The 17,884-nt window shown below is 42.1% G+C and overlaps 2 protein-coding genes and 2 non-coding genes across 5 annotated transcripts; 3 read left to right on the top strand and 1 right to left on the bottom strand.

The window, feature by feature from the left end:
* The first annotated feature begins 188 nt into the window (after positions 1-188).
* Positions 189-260, top strand: trnap-cgg (transfer RNA proline (anticodon CGG)). The gene has a single exon. It is a non-coding gene; the product is annotated as a tRNA-Pro (tRNA).
* Positions 261-524: 264 nt separating this feature from the next.
* Positions 525-596, bottom strand: trnap-agg (transfer RNA proline (anticodon AGG)). Its single transcript has one exon. It is a non-coding gene; the product is annotated as a tRNA-Pro (tRNA).
* Positions 597-1,106: 510 nt separating this feature from the next.
* On the top strand, positions 1,107-5,173 carry thap12b (THAP domain containing 12b). Its single transcript, XM_030067591.1, has 5 exons — positions 1,107-1,536; positions 2,491-2,611; positions 2,703-2,810; positions 2,936-2,972; positions 3,058-5,173. Exons 1-5 carry the CDS (start codon positions 1,448-1,450, stop codon positions 4,953-4,955), a joined length of 2,253 nt encoding a protein of 750 aa, XP_029923451.1. The 5' UTR covers positions 1,107-1,447; the 3' UTR covers positions 4,956-5,173.
* Positions 5,174-5,419: 246 nt separating this feature from the next.
* On the top strand, positions 5,420-14,098 carry map6b (microtubule-associated protein 6b). 2 transcript variants are annotated; one of them, XM_030067597.1, is made up of 4 exons: positions 5,420-7,643; positions 10,238-10,451; positions 11,141-11,189; positions 12,435-12,558. In XM_030067597.1, exons 1-3 carry the CDS (start codon positions 6,907-6,909, stop codon positions 11,183-11,185), a joined length of 996 nt encoding a protein of 331 aa, XP_029923457.1. In that variant the 5' UTR covers positions 5,420-6,906; the 3' UTR covers positions 11,186-11,189; positions 12,435-12,558. The 2 variants fall into 2 exon arrangements, with proteins under 2 accessions (XP_029923457.1, XP_029923456.1); XM_030067596.1 differs by lacking the exon at positions 11,141-11,189 and having other exon boundaries at positions 12,435-14,098.
* The last annotated feature ends 3,786 nt before the right edge of the window (positions 14,099-17,884 follow it).

Raw genomic sequence — 17,884 nt, 5'->3', positions numbered from 1 at the left:
AAGAGTTTCATATGTTGCATAATCATGTCAGATTCATACATGTTACCCGCCACAGATCCACATAACAGTTTTCCATACACAGATAAAGCATTTAAAGCTTTTATAAAACGTTTATACATCAACTTGACGTCGTTGAACATGTGAGCTCCATTCTATATAGAACTATAATGTGACTCAGTTAATGCCCCGGCTCGTTGGTCTAGGGGTATGATTCTCGCTTCGGGTGCGAGAGGTCCCGGGTTCAAATCCCGGACGAGCCCACGCATTTTGCCCTAAGTACAAAAGCTGTCATTCAAATTGTTTTTCTACAAAAGACGAGGAAGAGAAAGGTCGACGAAACTGACAGTACGAAAAGATTAAAAAATGTTCACATATCGCCGCGTCCTCTTCCGCCACATGCAGTTGACAGTGCTACATGTGTCCAGTTTCTAGTTTGTTATTGTCCGAGGGTGAACAAAACTTAAGTAGATCCCAATCCAAATCAAAGCAAACTGAAGGGTGAAGAAAACACGAGACAAAAAGGTGGGCTCGTCCGGGATTTGAACCCGGGACCTCTCGCACCCTAAGCGAGAATCATACCCCTAGACCAACGAGCCACGTGGTAATATGGCCACTCGTTCGTAGATTTCCCTATGTGGGCGACCGATATTTTTCTAATTTCTATTGTGAGATAATAAAAGAATAAAACGGCAGAAACGTGTCTTTTTGGGAAATTCACACACACTTCGTCAGTGTAGTCGCAGTAACGTCAGCATGCTGATACTCTCGACTGAGCAGAAGACTAGAGGATGCTGTTTCGAGATCATGTGTTTGGTTTCCAGCAGACATGGTCACTAACTGTTCAATATATAATCAATTTAACTGTTTTTTGCTGACAAAGTGCCTGGTTTACATGCTCGCAGGTTGGGATGAAAGGTCGTAAGACATACTTTATAAGCCCCACCTATGACCTGGTGAGGTCGAGTCACAAAACAGCTCTACTGGCTCTGTTTTGTCGCAAGTAAGTGCTCTTAGAGGAAAGTGTACGAGGTTGGCTGAGGTTTGCTTTTAAAAAAGTCAGAAGTGACACACACCACGAGGGAACAGTCCCACGGCAACAAAGCATCAAGGCTGGCCGCCATGTTAGCCCTGCCTCTGTGCCATGTGGCCAACTCACTAATAGATGGCAGCAACGCGCCTGGAGAGTCGGCACTAAATTCAGCCGAAGAAGAAGAGCGGAGACGGGCTGTTTTGAATCCGCCAGGCAGCCGCTCTGTTGCATGTTTCAAATACTTCCTCCAGGAAACGTCAGCGAGGAGCAGATAAAGCGGTAAACATCAGTTATTAAAACCAGCAGCGCGGTCACGCACAGTCACGCAAAGAAGTTACAGGTGGCGTTGGAGTTTGCTCGGGAACTTGTGTTGACTGATGGTAACCCGCTAAGCTAACGCTAGCTAGCTCCTGGAAAATGCCGAATTTTTGCGCGGCTCCAAACTGCACAAGGAAGAGCACACAGTCTGATCTGGCGTTTTTTCGGTTTCCACGGGACCCGGAGAGGTAAGTGCTGCCATCTGAAGATACATGTTTTAAGCACTTCTTCAGCCTTACAACACTCACCAGCTGTGATAGACGCGGAATGGGTCAGCATCTCTTAACATTTGGGAGCGGCGCTAACGTGACGGACTGAATGAATGACTGCAGACAGAACCTATAATCCTTACAACCCCATCGATTAGTTTCAGTCACTCATTTTTAGACTGAAGGATCCCCTGCTAAGCCAAAGTGGTCTTCCATTCAGCCTCACTGTTTACTGTTTTTATAGTCTGCAGCAGGGAGAGTGTGAGGCTTTTTAAAATCAGACTTCACCTTGGTATTGGTAATTAAAACTTGAACTTGTACTTCACATTACTTGGCTAGTATCTTATGTAATTTAGAACAAAACAGTCTTGGCAACAACAAGGAATACACTTCACATTGGGGGGAAAAGCTCATGGTGTGCATAACTGTTATCTGTCTAATCCTTTTTGCACAGCGTGTTTAAAAGTTCTGTGTGATGGCAGACATGTTGATGCAGTTAGATTATGAAACCTGTGACCTCTGACCCTTGAGCATTTATTAGAGGGAAGAAAAGAATCTGTTCCTTGGATATTAAATATAGCCGCGTCCTATAATCCAGTGGTTCCCAAACCAGTCCTCAAGGCCCCCCAGTCCTGCAGGTTTTTGTTCCAGCTCTACTCTTGCACACCTTACCCAATTAAAGCCCATGCACCTTCATGCATACCCTGTTCAGGTAGATCTGTTTCAACTAATCAGCATGAAGCCCTTAAATGGAGCAAGCGTGAAAGAGTTGTGCTGAAACAAAAACCTGCAACCTGAAATGCATTTTAAATTTAAATGTAGTGAAATTTATTGTCGTACATATCTATAGTTGGTGATTCTTGTAATGTTAACTGCCACCACCACTGTGCAGCTGTTTTTAAGATGTTAAGTTGGTTTGTTTTGTCTTTTTAGATGTCGAATCTGGGTAGAGAACTGCCGCAGGGCAGATCTAGAGGCAAAAACATCAGACCAACTAAACAAGCACTACAGGTTATGTGCCAAACACTTTGACCCAGCAATGGTGTGCAAAACGGTAAGTTGCTCACATGATTCCAGCCCACATGCCATTAATATCCAAAAAAATATTTCCCTAAAATAACTTGTTTGAGGTTTTTGTTTTTCAGAGCCCCTATAGGACAGTATTGAAGGATACAGCCATTCCAACCATATTTGATCTGACAAGCCACCTGAAAAATCCTCATACCCGACATCGCAAGCGGATTAAAGAACTAGTATGAAAACATTTAACTTCCTTCATCATTTTTTGTGTTGCTTCAAATGCAGATCAATTGCTTTGAAGCTACAAATTGCTGTCTGGATTTCCTTCTTAAGAAATGCTTGTGTATATTCTTTTCAGACTGAAGAAGACATACGGAAGATTAAAGAAAGACGATGTAAGTAAATAAGAGATATGTTTGAGCTCTTGTTTGGTATCCATTCACTTCAGTTGATAACACCCATCTCCATGTCTGTTACCAGTGGCATCATCTATAGAACAGCTGATTTCAAAAAAGGATGCAGTGGTTGAGGACGGCAGCAACAATGTGATTGAACCGCAGCTCTCTCCAGAGGAAAAGGAGTTCCGTGATTACCTGAGATCCTTGTTCGAGGTTGTGGTCATGCTGGGAAAACAGAACATTCCCTCGCTGATTGGCAAAACATCTGATGGAGAACACGACTGCAGCAACTTCCAGGCCCTCTTAGATTACCGCATGAATGCTGGAGATGAGGCCTTGAAGAAGCGGTTTGAGGCAACAGCTGTGAACACAGAATTCCTCTCTGCGGTCCAGCAGAACCAGCTTCTGGACATTTGTGAAAACACAGTGAGAGAGGAGATACTCATGGAGGTCAGGGAGAGTCGCTTTTTCTCCCTAGTCACCGGTGACCCTGTTGAAATGGCCAATGAGAAACTCCTGCCTCTATTCTTGCGCTTTGTGAATCAGCACAACATCCTTCGGGAGGAATTTTTGGACTTTGTGTCATTTGATGGTGATGAATCTTCCCTGGTAGAGAGGCTCGAGGCCCAGCTGACTGACCGTTGGGGGCTGAGCATGGAGGACTGCCGTGGACAGGCCCACAAGGCCACGGGAACCTCCACCACCAAGATGAAAGCTGTGGCAGTAATGCTGATGGAGAAGTATCCGCTGGCATTACACATGCCATGCTCCACCATTGCACTGAACATCCACCTCGCCAACAGTCTACCTTTCCCCAATGTCCAGATTGTCATGGAAACCCTAAGGAGGATGGATGCTTTCTTTAGGACACCATCCACCCTGAGTGAGCTCCAGAAATCTATCTGCATTTATTACCGGGGAAATGAGGAGCGAGCAGCCGCACTGAAGCAAGCCTGTAGCTCGCACTGGACAGAGCAGCACAATGTCTTTGACTTGCTTCTGGATATGCTGGAATCCATCGTGCTGTGCATGGACAGCATCCGGGACAATGAAAATGCCAGGTTTACTGATTCTGTTGTCACAGATGCCTACTCAATTACAGAAACCCTGGCTGACTTTGAGATTATTGTCACCATCGTCATCTTAAAGAATGCCCTGTCTTTCACCAGAGCCTTTGGCAGGAATCTCCAAGGAGAGACTCTTGATGTGTTTTTTGCCGCCAACAGCCTAACTGCTGTCCTGCATTCACTGAATGAGGTCATTGATAACATTGATGTCTACCATGAATTCTGGTATGAGGAGGCTGTGAATCTTGCAGCTTTAATGGAGATTCCTGTGAAAATACCACGGCTGTTTCTTCGGAAACAGCGTGCAGCTGATGTGGGTGAAATCCAATCAGAGGCGTATTTTAAAGAGTACGTGACTATCCCTGTGATCCGTGGCATCATCCAAGAGGTGGAGGATATATTCTCAGAGACCAACCTCAAAGCACTGAAATGCCTGTCTTTGGTCCCTGCTGTCATGGGTCAGATGAAGTTCAACACATCCGAGGAGAACCATGCAGATGTTTACCGCAACGACCTCCCCAACCCCGACACGCTCCCCGCAGAGCTTCACTGCTGGCGAATCAAGTGGAAGCACAGAGGCAAAGAGGTGCGCTTGCCCACCACCATCCACGAGACCCTGCAGCTTCCAGACGTCAAGTTCTTTCCCAACGTGAATTCTTTCCTCAAGGTTCTCTCCACCTTGCCAGTGCTGAAGCTGGAGGACAGCACCGCTGAGACGGCCAGTGAACGGCTGCAGGCGTATCTGGACAGCACCCTGGTGAAGCACCGGAGCAAGAGTCTGGCAGTGCTGAACGTTAATGCTCATGTCAAGCACGACCTGGACGTCATGGTAGACAAATATTGTCGGCTGTACCCCGAGGATGAGCCTGAAGTTGAAGCCGAGTCTGAGCCAGTCGATGCTGTGGCGACGTAATGACAGAGATGGAGCCTGATTAGTATCAGCCAAAGGGGCAACACTGAATAATACACATAAACTTTCACTTTGAAAAGCAGACCACCTTTGATGTTTTGCCTCTTTTAATCAGATTAGAGTCAGTCTTTAATTGATTTAGACAGTGATTTACATGCTATTAAATTAACACCATGTGTAAAGCAGATCATGGATGGCATTTGAATACAATTTCTCAGGTTTTAAAAAAAAAAAAAAAAACTATATGTGGAAATGTGTTTTTCCAAATGCCATCCATGACCTTTACATGTGACATTAACTTAATTGGATCATAACCCAATTGGAAAGAAAACATGATGAAAGTAATATAGATCCTCATGAAGATTCAAAAATATTAAGGTGACACAATAAAAAGCAAAGTGGAGTGATGAGCCATGAAAAACATGGTCTATACTTTGTTCATACTGTTGGTGACATATGTAGATAGTTAAGCTTGTTGGTAATGTTGATATGATTTTTAAGTATTTTCTAGCCTTTTTGTATGAGTAATGTTCCCTTTGTTTTTGTTTTTTTGTTTGTTTTGTTTTGTTTTGTTTTTTTAATATTAAATCATCTAGATGTTTATTCTTCCCAAATAAGTTGCGCTTGGTGGTGCATAAGTTAGCATCTTCTTTTTATTCCTATTTTTTCTCTATTCAGTGCTTTTAATTCAAACCACATGATAAGGGCAAGTAGGATAATTAGATCTATGGTTAGTTGCATGCCACTGACTCCAAGGCAGGAAGAGCACAAGAGGAAGCCGTTACCTCTAGCATCAACATTTCATTGTTGTAACCCTCAGATAGAGGCTGAGTTTTAAAAATTAGTGACTTGTGCCACTGAGCATCAACTGTTTTGGGTTGTGTAAAAAGGATTTCCTCTATAGGGCTATAAATCTTGTAGCCTACAGCATCATGACTGGATTTTTTTGTACTCCCATATAACCTAAAATAGCTCTTGGTCAAAAGACTGGATTTATCAATCAAACACAATTGAATTTGAATTGTATTGAGTTGTGAATTTTTTGTCCCATTGTATATTGTTTGAAAGTATTGGAAAAAAATATTGTGTAACCAGAGAATGAAATCTTGTGCAAACAGTCTTCTTGGTGCCCTAAAACATGAATATGTGATGAAGCTGGAACAGTATTTGGCACTAATTAAGACAGTATGATGTTGTAACTGTTTTTATTGGCAGATCACATGATATTTGACATTGGAAGAGGATGTCACTCTTTCAAAAATGTGGCCACACAAAAAGCATTTCCCCTCTTGTTGCTTTTTGCATACATTTCCACATTGCCCTTTGTACAACATTCACAGACAATCTCAAATAAACATACTCTGAGTTCAGATTGTAGCAAAGGAAATGTTAAGTTGTGGTTGCTCATGGGTATCCTTTTCCTCAGATTGACCCCCAGCAGGCGACTGCAGCCCACACCGCGCATCCTTCCTTTTGAAATGGTAATGTCACTGCCGTGGCACCAAACGAGTTAAGCGTGTCTCCTCCCTCTGTGCTGGCCAGACGCTGACGAGCTCAGGTGATAGTTCATCGTGCGAACTCACAGTGCAGACCCCGGGTAGCTCGCAGCATCACAGATGTGGGTGGGGTCGTTTTGATGCGCAACCAGCGAGTAACGTGCTCCACACAGCTAATCCCAAAGTCCATTTAAACTTGAGTGAGACCAAATACCTTGCGGAAGGAGAGAAACGTGACGAGTGCTTTTTTTTTTTTAGCCAGGAATTATACGCTACTCATACACAGAGTGGTGTAAAGACGAACAATCCTGACTGGACAGATACTGAATGTGCACGGGGTGAGGGGCCGAGCATCTCAACTCCTCAGTCGTGAGTAGGACCTTCATTTTAAACTAAGACGAGCTACACAATTTCATTCCAGTATCTCTGTGCATTTCGTTAATTTATCCTCCATCATCATGGCATGGCCGTGCATTACGCGTGCTTGCTGCATCAACCGTTTCTGGAGCGAGTTGGACAAAGCGGACATCGCGGTGCCTTTGGTTTTCACGAAATACTCGGATGTGGCCGACGTGCAGCATCTCCACCATCACCCTCAGCCTAAACAGAAGAGGGCCGGTGCCATTGCCATAGAAACCCAGCCTCATCTCGGCGAGCAGGAGGCTGTGAAGGCACCGCCCGCGACGGGTGCCGCAGCGGTCAAAGATGGCTCTACTGCGTCCGTCATGCGCCAAGACTTCAAGGCGTGGAAAGTGCGTCCCGAGCCCAGCTGCAAGCCCAGGAATGAGTACCAGCCGTCCGTCACCCCATTCAACAACGAAACCCAGTACCAGAAGGATTATAAGCCCTGGCCTATACCGAGGAAGGGAGACCACCCCTGGATCCCCAAGCCCGGCTCCGCCGCCTCCAGCGGGCGAGACGGGAGCGCAGCGAGCAACAAGCTGGAGCATGCGGCGAGCGAGGCCGAGAGCGGCGTGGAGAAGAGTGAGATCGAGGAGAAAGTGCAGGAGAAGGAGTCGAAAGAGGTGACGAAGAAAGCGACGAAGAAGGAAAAGTCGGTGGAGAAAAAAACTACCGAGAAGATGAAGGAAAAGTCGCCTGGAGATGCCAGCAGCTTGGAGAGGAAAGGGAGAGCAGCGGCAGACGCTCTCAACCAGCAGATTAAGGAGGTTGTGACGACTGGCAGCAGCTACAGGTAAGTGACAGGTTAAAGTAAGAGCTAAAATAAGCAGACCCATAATTAGGGAGAATATACTCTGCAGAGTAGCCTACTGTATAGTTGCTGTATGACGTGATAGAAGGCTATTTAGCTGCAGTGTAGGCCTTAAATTAGTATCACAGCCACAGATTGTTTAAAGTGGGGTCTGCAGCTGTTACACATGTCTGATAGTCCAGTTTATTTCAGTCAGATTAGCCTACAGAGGCTGGCCACATGGTGCAGTGCTACAACATTATTATGGAAGCCTGCTTTTCTCAGCTGTCATCATGGGACATTTAGTGCATGTTCTCATTATGATCTCCAGTGATTTTGGCAAACTAATATTGTCATGGATAAAGGCTGCATTATTGATTTTTTTCCCCCCCTGTCTTCTGCTTTACCTTCCCAAAGAGCATTACCAAATCAATACAGTTCCCTGTGAAGGAGTGTAGAGCCAACACAAGGGCCTGAATGGACTCATGTGTGTCTGACACGGTTTTGTTTTCACAGGCTCTATCTGGCTGGCGACTTATGTGGTGCTGTATGGATTTGCTGAAGTTTAAAAAAAATCCTCATCCTGTTTATCCCCTCTGAAAGGATAATACTAATTAATTCGTCCGTATGCCCTCAGACAGTTTTATGTGTGGTCGTAAACATAATAAATGTCTCACAGACCCAACGCTGTACATGAGTTTGGTCCAACTGTTAACCTGTGATGATAAGAAATATTTCAGTCAAATGCATTAACAGCTATAAAACAAAAATAAATCTAATTAAATAATGTAAATGCCACACTTTTTCGCTAAAAGCGGGTTGAAAGAGGAACACAAGTAAAATTACAATTCACATTTAGCAGACGCTTTTATCCAAAGCAACGTATATGTGAGGTTTTTACACACCATAAGGAGAGATCAATCCAGGAGAACAATGACATCAAGAGCCATAAAGTTCTGGTTCTGGTCCAAAGGACAGAGGAGCTACAAGGCAAAGAGGGAATGCATCAAGTGCATTCAAGTGAATACAAGAATAAAACACATAAAAACAGTTTATATACATTGAATATAGGTATCAGCCGCAATATGGCATGTTCTACATAACCTAAGTTGATGTAGTTTTCCTTTTTTGCCCGATGAATGTGTACATTTTGAACAACTTACACCTGCAACTGCCAGTGGGCCATCATGATGAGAGTAGCCATAATAATATGTTAATTCCACTACAGGAGAGACCCGATGTTTTCTGCAATTAGGTGCAAAACATATGTTCATATATTGGTATTAGCAATCAGGCAAAGGAGGTGGAAAATATTCAATATCGGGAAAAAATCTAGTAGTGTTATCCCTAATTAAGAGATACATTTGGTTTAATCCTTCCTACATTTTTAACTTGGTAAAAGCGTGTGTTAACCAGCTTGTTAGTGTGTTGTTCTGCTGTCAAACAGTGTGTCTTGTGTACACTGGAAGTGAATTCTTGTTGCATTGTGTTCTGCAGCTAGTCCATCTATCCTGTATTGTGCAGCTTCTAATGTGTCAGCACCAATTAAATAGGTGAAACTCCTTGTGCACTCAGTGAATTAACATGATTCTGATTCTGTGGATGTGCCGTGAGAGTATTAAGGGCGATTATCTGGGGATAATGGTCCACTTTCTGGTTCAGAACAGATTACATTATGTGGTACAGCTCATTTGAATGTATCAGGTCAGACAAAAATTCAGTAATTTCCCCATCCACTATCATGTGGCACCTGCAGCTTCATCAGAATGACACAGATAAGTTCTCTAGTGTTTAGCTTTGACAGATACTTGTTCTTCATCAAACCTCATGATTGCAATGCCCTAGGCTCTGGGAGTTGCATGATATGTTACAGAACCTACTTTGCATGGTATATTAGTTTCAACGACCACATTGTATAATTGGTGTGTGTATAATTGGTGCCAGCAACATTTATTTTCTGGTATATTCCAACATGCTGTTTGTATCTACTGCTTGTATCAAGTTTAAGTGCAATTGAAGCATTTTAGTTTATATAAAGTATTTGTTTTTATGTTAATTTAGATAATACAGCACATCTATCTATCTATCTATCTATCTATCCTGCTTGAGTTTCCTCTGCCTGCAACCTTTGCACTTTTCATGGCTGTCAGTATGTTTTGAAGCAGTTAATAACTGACATAATTTTTTTTGACCTAAAGTTTTTGTTGTCATTTTAGTTTAATTTATACCTTTGTGAAATGGACATCAGGTCTTTCACTGAAGCAGAGTGGATCTGAACTTAGCTTGAAAAATAATTCAGACATGGACAGGTGACTTGGGCTCAGGTACAGGTAATCATTGGCAACTTGGACTCAGGCTTGACCTGAAAACCAAGGACTCGTAACTCGACTCAGACTTGAGCTCCGGTGACTCGACTACAACACTGCTATCTATAATGTAAGATTAAATTTCACGGGAAATGTATTTAAATTTTAAGTGTTATTGTCCTTACGTAATAAACACTCATACAACCGTGCTGCCTTTGCACCTCATCATAAAATACACAGCTATTTTCAAAGACACTGTTTTGTTTTGTTTTGCTTTGTCATTGCTCTCAGGAACGAATTCAAGGCCTACAAGGATGTGAAACCAGTGAAGCCCATTAAAGCCCCGTCGCAGTATAAGCCCCCCGTGGAGGAGACCAGCCTGGAGACCAGCTACAGCGCCACATTCAAGGGAGAGCAGGCCAAGGCGCACCCCACTGACAACAAGCTGATGGAGCGCAGGAGGATACGCAGCCTGTACAGCGAGCCTGGCAAGGAGCCCCCCAAGGTGAGAGCTCATCATCACACAGACCCTCGTAACTATTGACAAAAAACACTAAGACAAGTCTGTGGAATACCATTTACATGTTGAGGTAGCTTTCCTCTGCGCTGTCACCAGCAATATTAATCTTAAAGTCGAGAAATCAAACGAGCGTAGTTCTTAGATTGTTGTGCTGTGTTTGCGTTACCACCATTATGACACTGATTTACATACAGTCAAATGCTAATGCTAAGATGTGGTAAGGTGGTAGCTGCAACTGCCTTTTGTGTTTTCTGAAGTACCCTAAATGATAGTGAAATCAGCTATTTTACAATTTTTAAAACTAATTTGTCAATTGAAAACAGCTTAATACTAGCTAAATACATGATCATTACACCCAGTGGTTTGGTACATGTCCCATTGCGTTTTCCATTGACAGTCATTTTTAACTAAGCGAAAATAGATAATAAAAAAACATGAAAAATGATTTGTGTTTTTGATATTCATTAGTTATTAGTTTTATAGGAATATCCCGCCTAGAATAATACTGCATCCAGCATTCAGTGGTTTCATCCCATATTAGTTGCAGGCCTTTATCTGAGGTTATTATCGGCCAAGACGTGTAGCTCTTGTGTCGGCGTGCATGTCAGCAGTAGGTGACTTTTGTGTCTGCATGCTGTGTGTTCATATGGCCACTCCCTCTCTCACTCTTGTAGGACTTCTCAGAGACTGAGAGCAGCTCTGTTCTAAATCTGCTGTAGTCAGGTGTGTTGTCCATTTCTTCTAGAAGGCATGGAGGTTGACCTCAGATTGACAGAAACAAGCAAACAAACAAACAAAAACCACAAACGCACACACACACACACTCACAGAATGCTCTATGACCAAGCCGAGACTCGGGTCACATTATTCACCCAGCTGCCAATCCTTCTGCCAAACTATCAGCCACATCTTCACCGTCTGCACCACCCACCACCTTTTGTTGGGCTCGGTAGTTTCAGCAACTAACCACAGAGGTACAGCGGGTTTGTGCAAGAAGGTGGATAGATGGATAGATGGATAGATGGATGGATGGATGGATGGTGCAAAGAAGCTCAGATACCTTGAGTATGTAAAGTACAAGAATCAAAGCAAAATATAAGCATTTGTTACATCAGTGGGGATCAAAAATAGTGGTATCTTGCACAGGACTGGATTGTTAATCTTTACGTTTATAATTGAAAAATAGCCTTTTATGTAAATTAAGATGATTTTTTCTTTTTCATTAATGTAAGATTTTTTTAAAACTTTTTTTTTCATTCAGAGAAAATTGAGAATATATGCTTTTTCCACTCTTTACATGAACACATTTACACACATTCATACCCCTGTGCTTCCTCAGCTGTGCCTCACTGGTCTCTAGCAGGGGTTAGGGGTTAAGTGCCCTTGCTCAATAGCACTTTGGGTAGTATTTTAGGGAGGGGACCAGTGTCACTCACTCATCTCCCACCCACTCTGTACTGGATGTTGTAGTCATGCGAACCAGCGACCTTCCAGTCACAAGCCTGCTACTGCCACCACTCTCAGTGGCTGAATGTTACAAAAACAACATTCTGTGACATAAGAGACTAACATCATGTACCAGTTTAGATCCTGTACAGTAATGTGAATGTTCTTTGTGTAGAGATTTTGTTTTTAGTGGAAAACTGTGCACGAACCACTGATGTATATAAAGAAAGGCACAAACGCATCTGATGTGCAGTGTTTTTCTTTTACTTTCATTGCACTAACCACATAACGCAAATATCACCAACACCTTGTGGTGACATTTGTCTTTCATTAGTTATTAGGCACAGGATAATGAGGGGGTACGTTTTGCATGCTCAAAACAAAAGTTTGACATGTGATTGAGTGCGTCACCATGAGAATGAAGCAAACATTAAAACATCAGAGTTTTAAGTTTGAGCGGTGACGGTTCTCGAAACACGCAGCAGTTTAATCTCAGGCGTTCGCTCCTCTCTCCTCGCTCAGGTGGATAAGCCAGTGTCACGCTCCAAACCAAAAAAGACACCAACAACAACAGGGAAGATGGTGAAAAAAGCAAAAGAGAAGCAAATTGCTGGTTCCCAGTCAGCCAAGAAGAAACCTTCCTCAAGCAGCGCAGAGCCCAAGCCAGAAGGAGGCATCACGAAGAAGAGCAAAGAGATCTCCAACAGACTGGCTGAGGCAAAGCAGTAAAAAAATTACATCTCTGCACTATGATCTTTTCTGAGGGAATAAAAGGCTGCTTAAGGAATTAGGCGATTCTTATTCCTTTCTCCTTATCTGTTGTTTTTGCTGTCTTTATTTACTGTTCACCTCTGGATGGGCACTGATGTTGAGCGCTTAGGTTATTGCAAATTTCCACATAATATTTTCACTTCTAACAGTGTGTACGTGTGTGTGAATGTGCGTGCGTGTATGTGTTTTGGAGCATATATCTGCTTTCTCTATATTACTGAGCACATAATTTGCACATTATTAAGTTCATTTTGAAGTCAAACTATGAACCGTAGAGCCATCGGTACACATGCTGTATGTGTATGAAAGGGCATTTTTAACCTTTTTCTGAATGGATATCTCCTGACCATTATTGTAATGATTGTCGGAAATGTCAAGGGATTCTTTTTTTCTCCGAGATTGTATCAAATATGAGGTCTCTCTCGAAGATATGAAATCTGCATTATGGTTGTATTTCCTGGTTACAGTGCCTCTGCTGTATAGTCCTGGTTTTCATTTCGTTGTTCTGGATGATATCTGGTTTCATCAGTTTGGTTGCTAAGAAACCAAATGAACTGTAATATAATTGCTACAGCTTGCATGCAAGACGCCATTTTTGGTCGAGTAGTAGCAAACATTGTAGTAGGACACATGAGTCACAGTCACATTCCAGCTTGTTAAGTAAGGCATTCAAAATAAATTTATAGGGGCGAGACACTTCCAAATATAATGCATGTGTAGTGATAGACTTTGATCACACCATTTAAAAAACAACAACAACAACAACAACAAATGAATAGACTTTTACAAAGACACACAAATAAAACCCTAGTCTAGTGGCTGTACAAGCTATCAAGTAAACCCACCAGCAAAACGGTTCTACCAACAAACATGTTCCTAGCAGCCTGTGAACCAGGAGTGACTATGTCCGCTTTCCACTCTTTTGAGTTACTAGGCATACTGTAGTTTTGATGATAACACAGTATTTCGTGGCATAGTGCCCCATCTTCTTCACCAAGCTGTAACGTAGTGAGCTGTAGGTGTGCTAAATAATAAAATAATTATTCATATAGGCCTGACATAGGAGAAGAACCTATTGTATTTACTTGATGACCTTCACTTTCAATGGGCTGATCACTCCAGGTGTTAAAGGACAAGGAATGGGCCAGGACTTGAAGTTTAACTGCTGCTGTCTGACAATACTCGAATCTCATGTGATCGTAGTGAGTGTGAGATGAGCTGTTGTCGCCAACAGCATCTCAGCCTTCCTTTCTATGGTTGTGTACACGGTCCTCTACCATGTTACCTTTAGCGGCCCGGTTGGCCACTGTGTGTGAGAGCCCAGTCAAGTACTAGCCACCCTGGGTCTGCTTCCTGTCCACGTCAAAGCTTCTGTATATGTGTGTGTTTGAGTGTGAGTGTGTGTGCGCATGTGTGCGTGTTAGGGGTGAGAGTCTTTGGTGTCTGACCTCTGCAGCCTGCTGCCTGCTAGCACCCAGTCTGGCCGAGCCACTTTAAGTGCCGCTGAGCACGCCAACACCCTGGTGCTATATCTCTCTCATGCTGTCTGGTTTGGACTGTCTGTGGGGTCAGACCAAGGGAAATGACAATATGATGATGTCATTATACTGCTGCAGACGTGACTTTGTGCTTGTATTCTCAGCTTGCTCTGGATGAACTGATTAAAATGATGATACAGAATAATCTGCTGTTGCATCCTTTGTTTCCGGCGGTGGTGCATGTGTGTGTACATAGGTAGAAAAAAAAAAACTAACTGGTGTACATTTTCAACAATACTACAATGTACAATGACATTTTTTAGTCTTTATTGATAATACACTCAAATATTCAACCATTTCAGATATGCTTAACAATGTAGAAGACAGTAGTATGAATGATAACAAAAATATTGCCCATTAAAAAATATGCCCCATTAATATAAAAACATTAGAGAATATGAATACAACACATCAGTTATTCTTATTTAAAGTGTTCAAAGGGGAAAAAAGCCTGAATGCTTCTGTATAAACATTTAAGGACTTTGATTTCAAGTGAGCAGTAAATCAAATTTTGCCCTGAAATACAGTAAAGCATCATATTTGCATGCTGACTTATATGGTTTAACTTATCTGGACCATTATAAAACCTTGGATAATGTTTATCAAATCATCATGAATCAACCAGTTTATTAGAATTTTGTCAGCACATGAAGTGGTGAAAGAAAAAAAAGAAGTGTGTGAAATAATCTTCAGACTTCTGTTGGTTGCCTGCAATATTTCCTAGAGGCCACAGTAAATCCTGCAAGAATGCGAGGTTTATGCAAGAGCACACCAAAATAAATTCAACAGTTTTTGGGAGTGTGCATGCTTAATCTGGCCTGTAGAACACTTACTGCCTAAAAGCGATTATCATTTTTCATTTTACATTTAAGGATTTTGAGGGTGCTTTTTTGAATCGATGGGTAGAATGCTCACTCAAAATCAAACTATGGCTCCATGTGTGTCCATGCATTCAAATCCTACACAATAAAATTTTGAGAGGGTTCAGTATGACTCAGCTAAGATGGTTTGGTCGCTCTGCTCATGTTTTCCACAATGCTCTCTTCCCAAATAATGCATAAGATTGTACAAAATAAAACTGATTGTCAGCTGATCCTGTATTATCATTCATATTTACTAACACTTTTGAGATGAATTCTGAGGTGCAGGGTTTCTCACTGAGACAGAGCAACCATTGCTTTGGAGCTGAAAACAGTAGAAAGCACAAAAGCCAGTCATGCAATGGGAACATTACTTGATTGTTTTTTGGCTTATTCACTGAGTGGCTTTTGCATGGCGGTGGTCATTTGACTGGGAATCAGTCATCCTGACATAAAACTACATGAATAATTCAGTTGTTATGAGGCCTTAACGTTTGCAGAGTAGCATGAAATATTGAATACAAGATCAGAGATGGCAGTGGAGCAGCCTAATGCAGTGTTTCCTCTCTAAAGGACTTGTCTGGCTGGCTACATTCTCACCCAGACAGCTTACTGGGCTGTATTTAAAAAATACAGTTGACAAATTGGTATATAGGCCCAATATATGTTCAATTCTGTGCTAAATATACATGTGTGTCCTTCGATATAATATTTTCAAAAGAGGACTTTGGGTTTATTGGTGCAACTTATGAGCATTCAAGTAGGGGACAACTGCAAAATTAACTGATAAATGATCAGGGAGTGAACAGCAGATTCACAGGAGTGACTACTTTGTATCTTTAGATATTTGTACTAATTGTTGTCAGTTTATTAGTCTTTATTAGGTGCCAAAGTTGTCTTTTTAACGTAGCATTCTCTGACAGACTAACATCTCTTATCTGACTGCATAGACAAACTCACATTGGGATGAAAACAACAAAATAAAATACCGCAACATTTTAAAAAATATATTGTTTAAAATTAGTGCACAATACTGGGCCACTGTACTTGTGTTGTTTCCACTTAACATGAACAAACATGCACACCTATGATGATATTGTATTTGTGGGACAGGCAGCCATGTGAGATGAACTGTGTGTCAGCCAGTTGTGACCTCTAGTGGATAAGATCTGCCACACACTCTCACAGCATCTTATGTGATTTAAAATACCAAGTAGTCCTGATGATGAGAGGGTATGCAACAGTGCATTTTTAAAAAAATTCATTGGTAACCAGGTTAATTTTTACAACACTTAAAAGTTAAATCTGAAAAGGAGTTTATGTAGGATAGGTACACAGGACACCGGAGTAACATTTTAGGATATTTTACAGTGTTAGCACTCTCCAAATATCATTATGGCACCATTAAATGCTTACACATGACCAGGACACCTGGCTTATAAATAGATGAGGAAAGTCAAATTAGAGTATCATGCAAACTTGTGCAAACCTGGTTTAAGATTTCTCTCAGACTTCTTTTCTTCTCTACCATGTGCACAAAACATTTTCAATATTTTTTGTACTATCAAATGTTATGTTGAGCCAACAAATTTATGGCCTACTAAAAATACCATTAGTCTGTAGGTCTGATTGCTTTAGCTGGCAGTTCATTATATGCATTATGTGCGAACACACAAACACGACACACAGTCACAAAACAGTCAGTTTTGATTGTATCCCTGAAGATAAAAATATAGGTTAGTCCTATTTCTAAACCACTAAATTCATTTGTAGCAAGAATCAAAGCCAAACTAACAATGATAAAGACTCAAAAATACTAAAACACAGTAACATCACAAATCACAAGACATTTCACAAATATCTCAGACTTTTCAATGTATAATTTAATTTTCCATTCATTTCTCTTCAGCTGAAATTACACTAGATGTAACTCCAGTTCTATGAGTACATGTGAAGCTCTGTAACAGATTTGAGAAACAACTTTGCATTCACTGCCAGTCAGGTAGGAAGGGCCTCATAGTACCCACCGACTAAAACCCTTACGCCTCTGCTGCCCGTCTCCCCTTAAAACTCAGCGCTCCATTCTGAGGAAGACGAGGCCCCTCCAATCCGGGCACCAAGCACAGAATGGGACAGTCATATCTCTTAGGTATGGCTGCACAAAAGTTGTGGTAGAGGGCCAGGAGGCTGCCAGGCAGATGTCCTCCTCCAGTGAGTCATAGAGGATGCTGGTCCCCTAGCAGAGTGCGCCTTGAGACCCACTGGAGCAAGGTGGCCCATCGTATCATAACTCTTGTGGATGGCATCATAGACCCAATGATCAAACTGCAGCGCCAACAGAGGAGCCCCCCGAGCTCAGCCACCATGGCAGAAGTCATCCAGATCTGTCTGCAGGTCATACTCAGGAACAAAGTACTAAATAGGGGGCCTCAGCCTGCAGACCCCCATTAGCCAAGGCTTAACCAGAGGGTGGTACCTAAAGGTAAAGAGGCCAAAACTGCTGCAAACACTCCCGAGGTGGAAGCAGTGTGGCCACCAGCAAATAAGTCTTGCAGGAACTGGGACCCATGTCACCCATGTGACCTGGATGACCTTTACAAAGTGTTGAATTTTACAGTAGAAAGTACATTTATGGCTAAATTTTTATGCAGAAAGAATTAAAACCATTAGAACAGCTATAGTCATATCTTTAATATTGATGACACACAGCATACCAACAAGGAGGACCACACCAGGGATAAAAGGGAGAAGGAACGCACTAATTTAACAAAATTACCAGATGCCATATTTACCAAAAATATTA

The sequence above is a fragment of the Myripristis murdjan genome, chromosome 13, assembly GCF_902150065.1.
Source record: "Myripristis murdjan chromosome 13, fMyrMur1.1, whole genome shotgun sequence".
In the NCBI taxonomy this organism is placed as follows: Eukaryota; Metazoa; Chordata; class Actinopteri; order Holocentriformes; family Holocentridae; genus Myripristis; species Myripristis murdjan.
Note: the sequence above shows the minus strand (reverse complement) of the source record. Positions and strands in the feature narration are given on the sequence as shown.

Excerpts from the sequence above, each read along its gene's own strand:
- map6b (XM_030067596.1), top strand. The coding sequence starts at position 6,907 with ATGGCATGGCCGTGCATTACGCGTGCTTGCTGCATCAACCGTTTCTGG. Across the intron at positions 7,644-10,237 it reads ACGACTGGCAGCAGCTACAG|GAACGAATTCAAGGCCTACA; the intron begins GTAAGTGACAGG and ends CATTGCTCTCAG. Across the intron at positions 10,452-12,434 it reads CTGGCAAGGAGCCCCCCAAG|GTGGATAAGCCAGTGTCACG; the intron begins GTGAGAGCTCAT and ends CTCCTCGCTCAG.
- thap12b (XM_030067591.1), top strand. The coding sequence starts at position 1,448 with ATGCCGAATTTTTGCGCGGCTCCAAACTGCACAAGGAAGAGCACACAG. Across the intron at positions 1,537-2,490 it reads TTTCCACGGGACCCGGAGAG|ATGTCGAATCTGGGTAGAGA; the intron begins GTAAGTGCTGCC and ends TTGTCTTTTTAG. Across the intron at positions 2,811-2,935 it reads GCAAGCGGATTAAAGAACTA|ACTGAAGAAGACATACGGAA; the intron begins GTATGAAAACAT and ends TATTCTTTTCAG.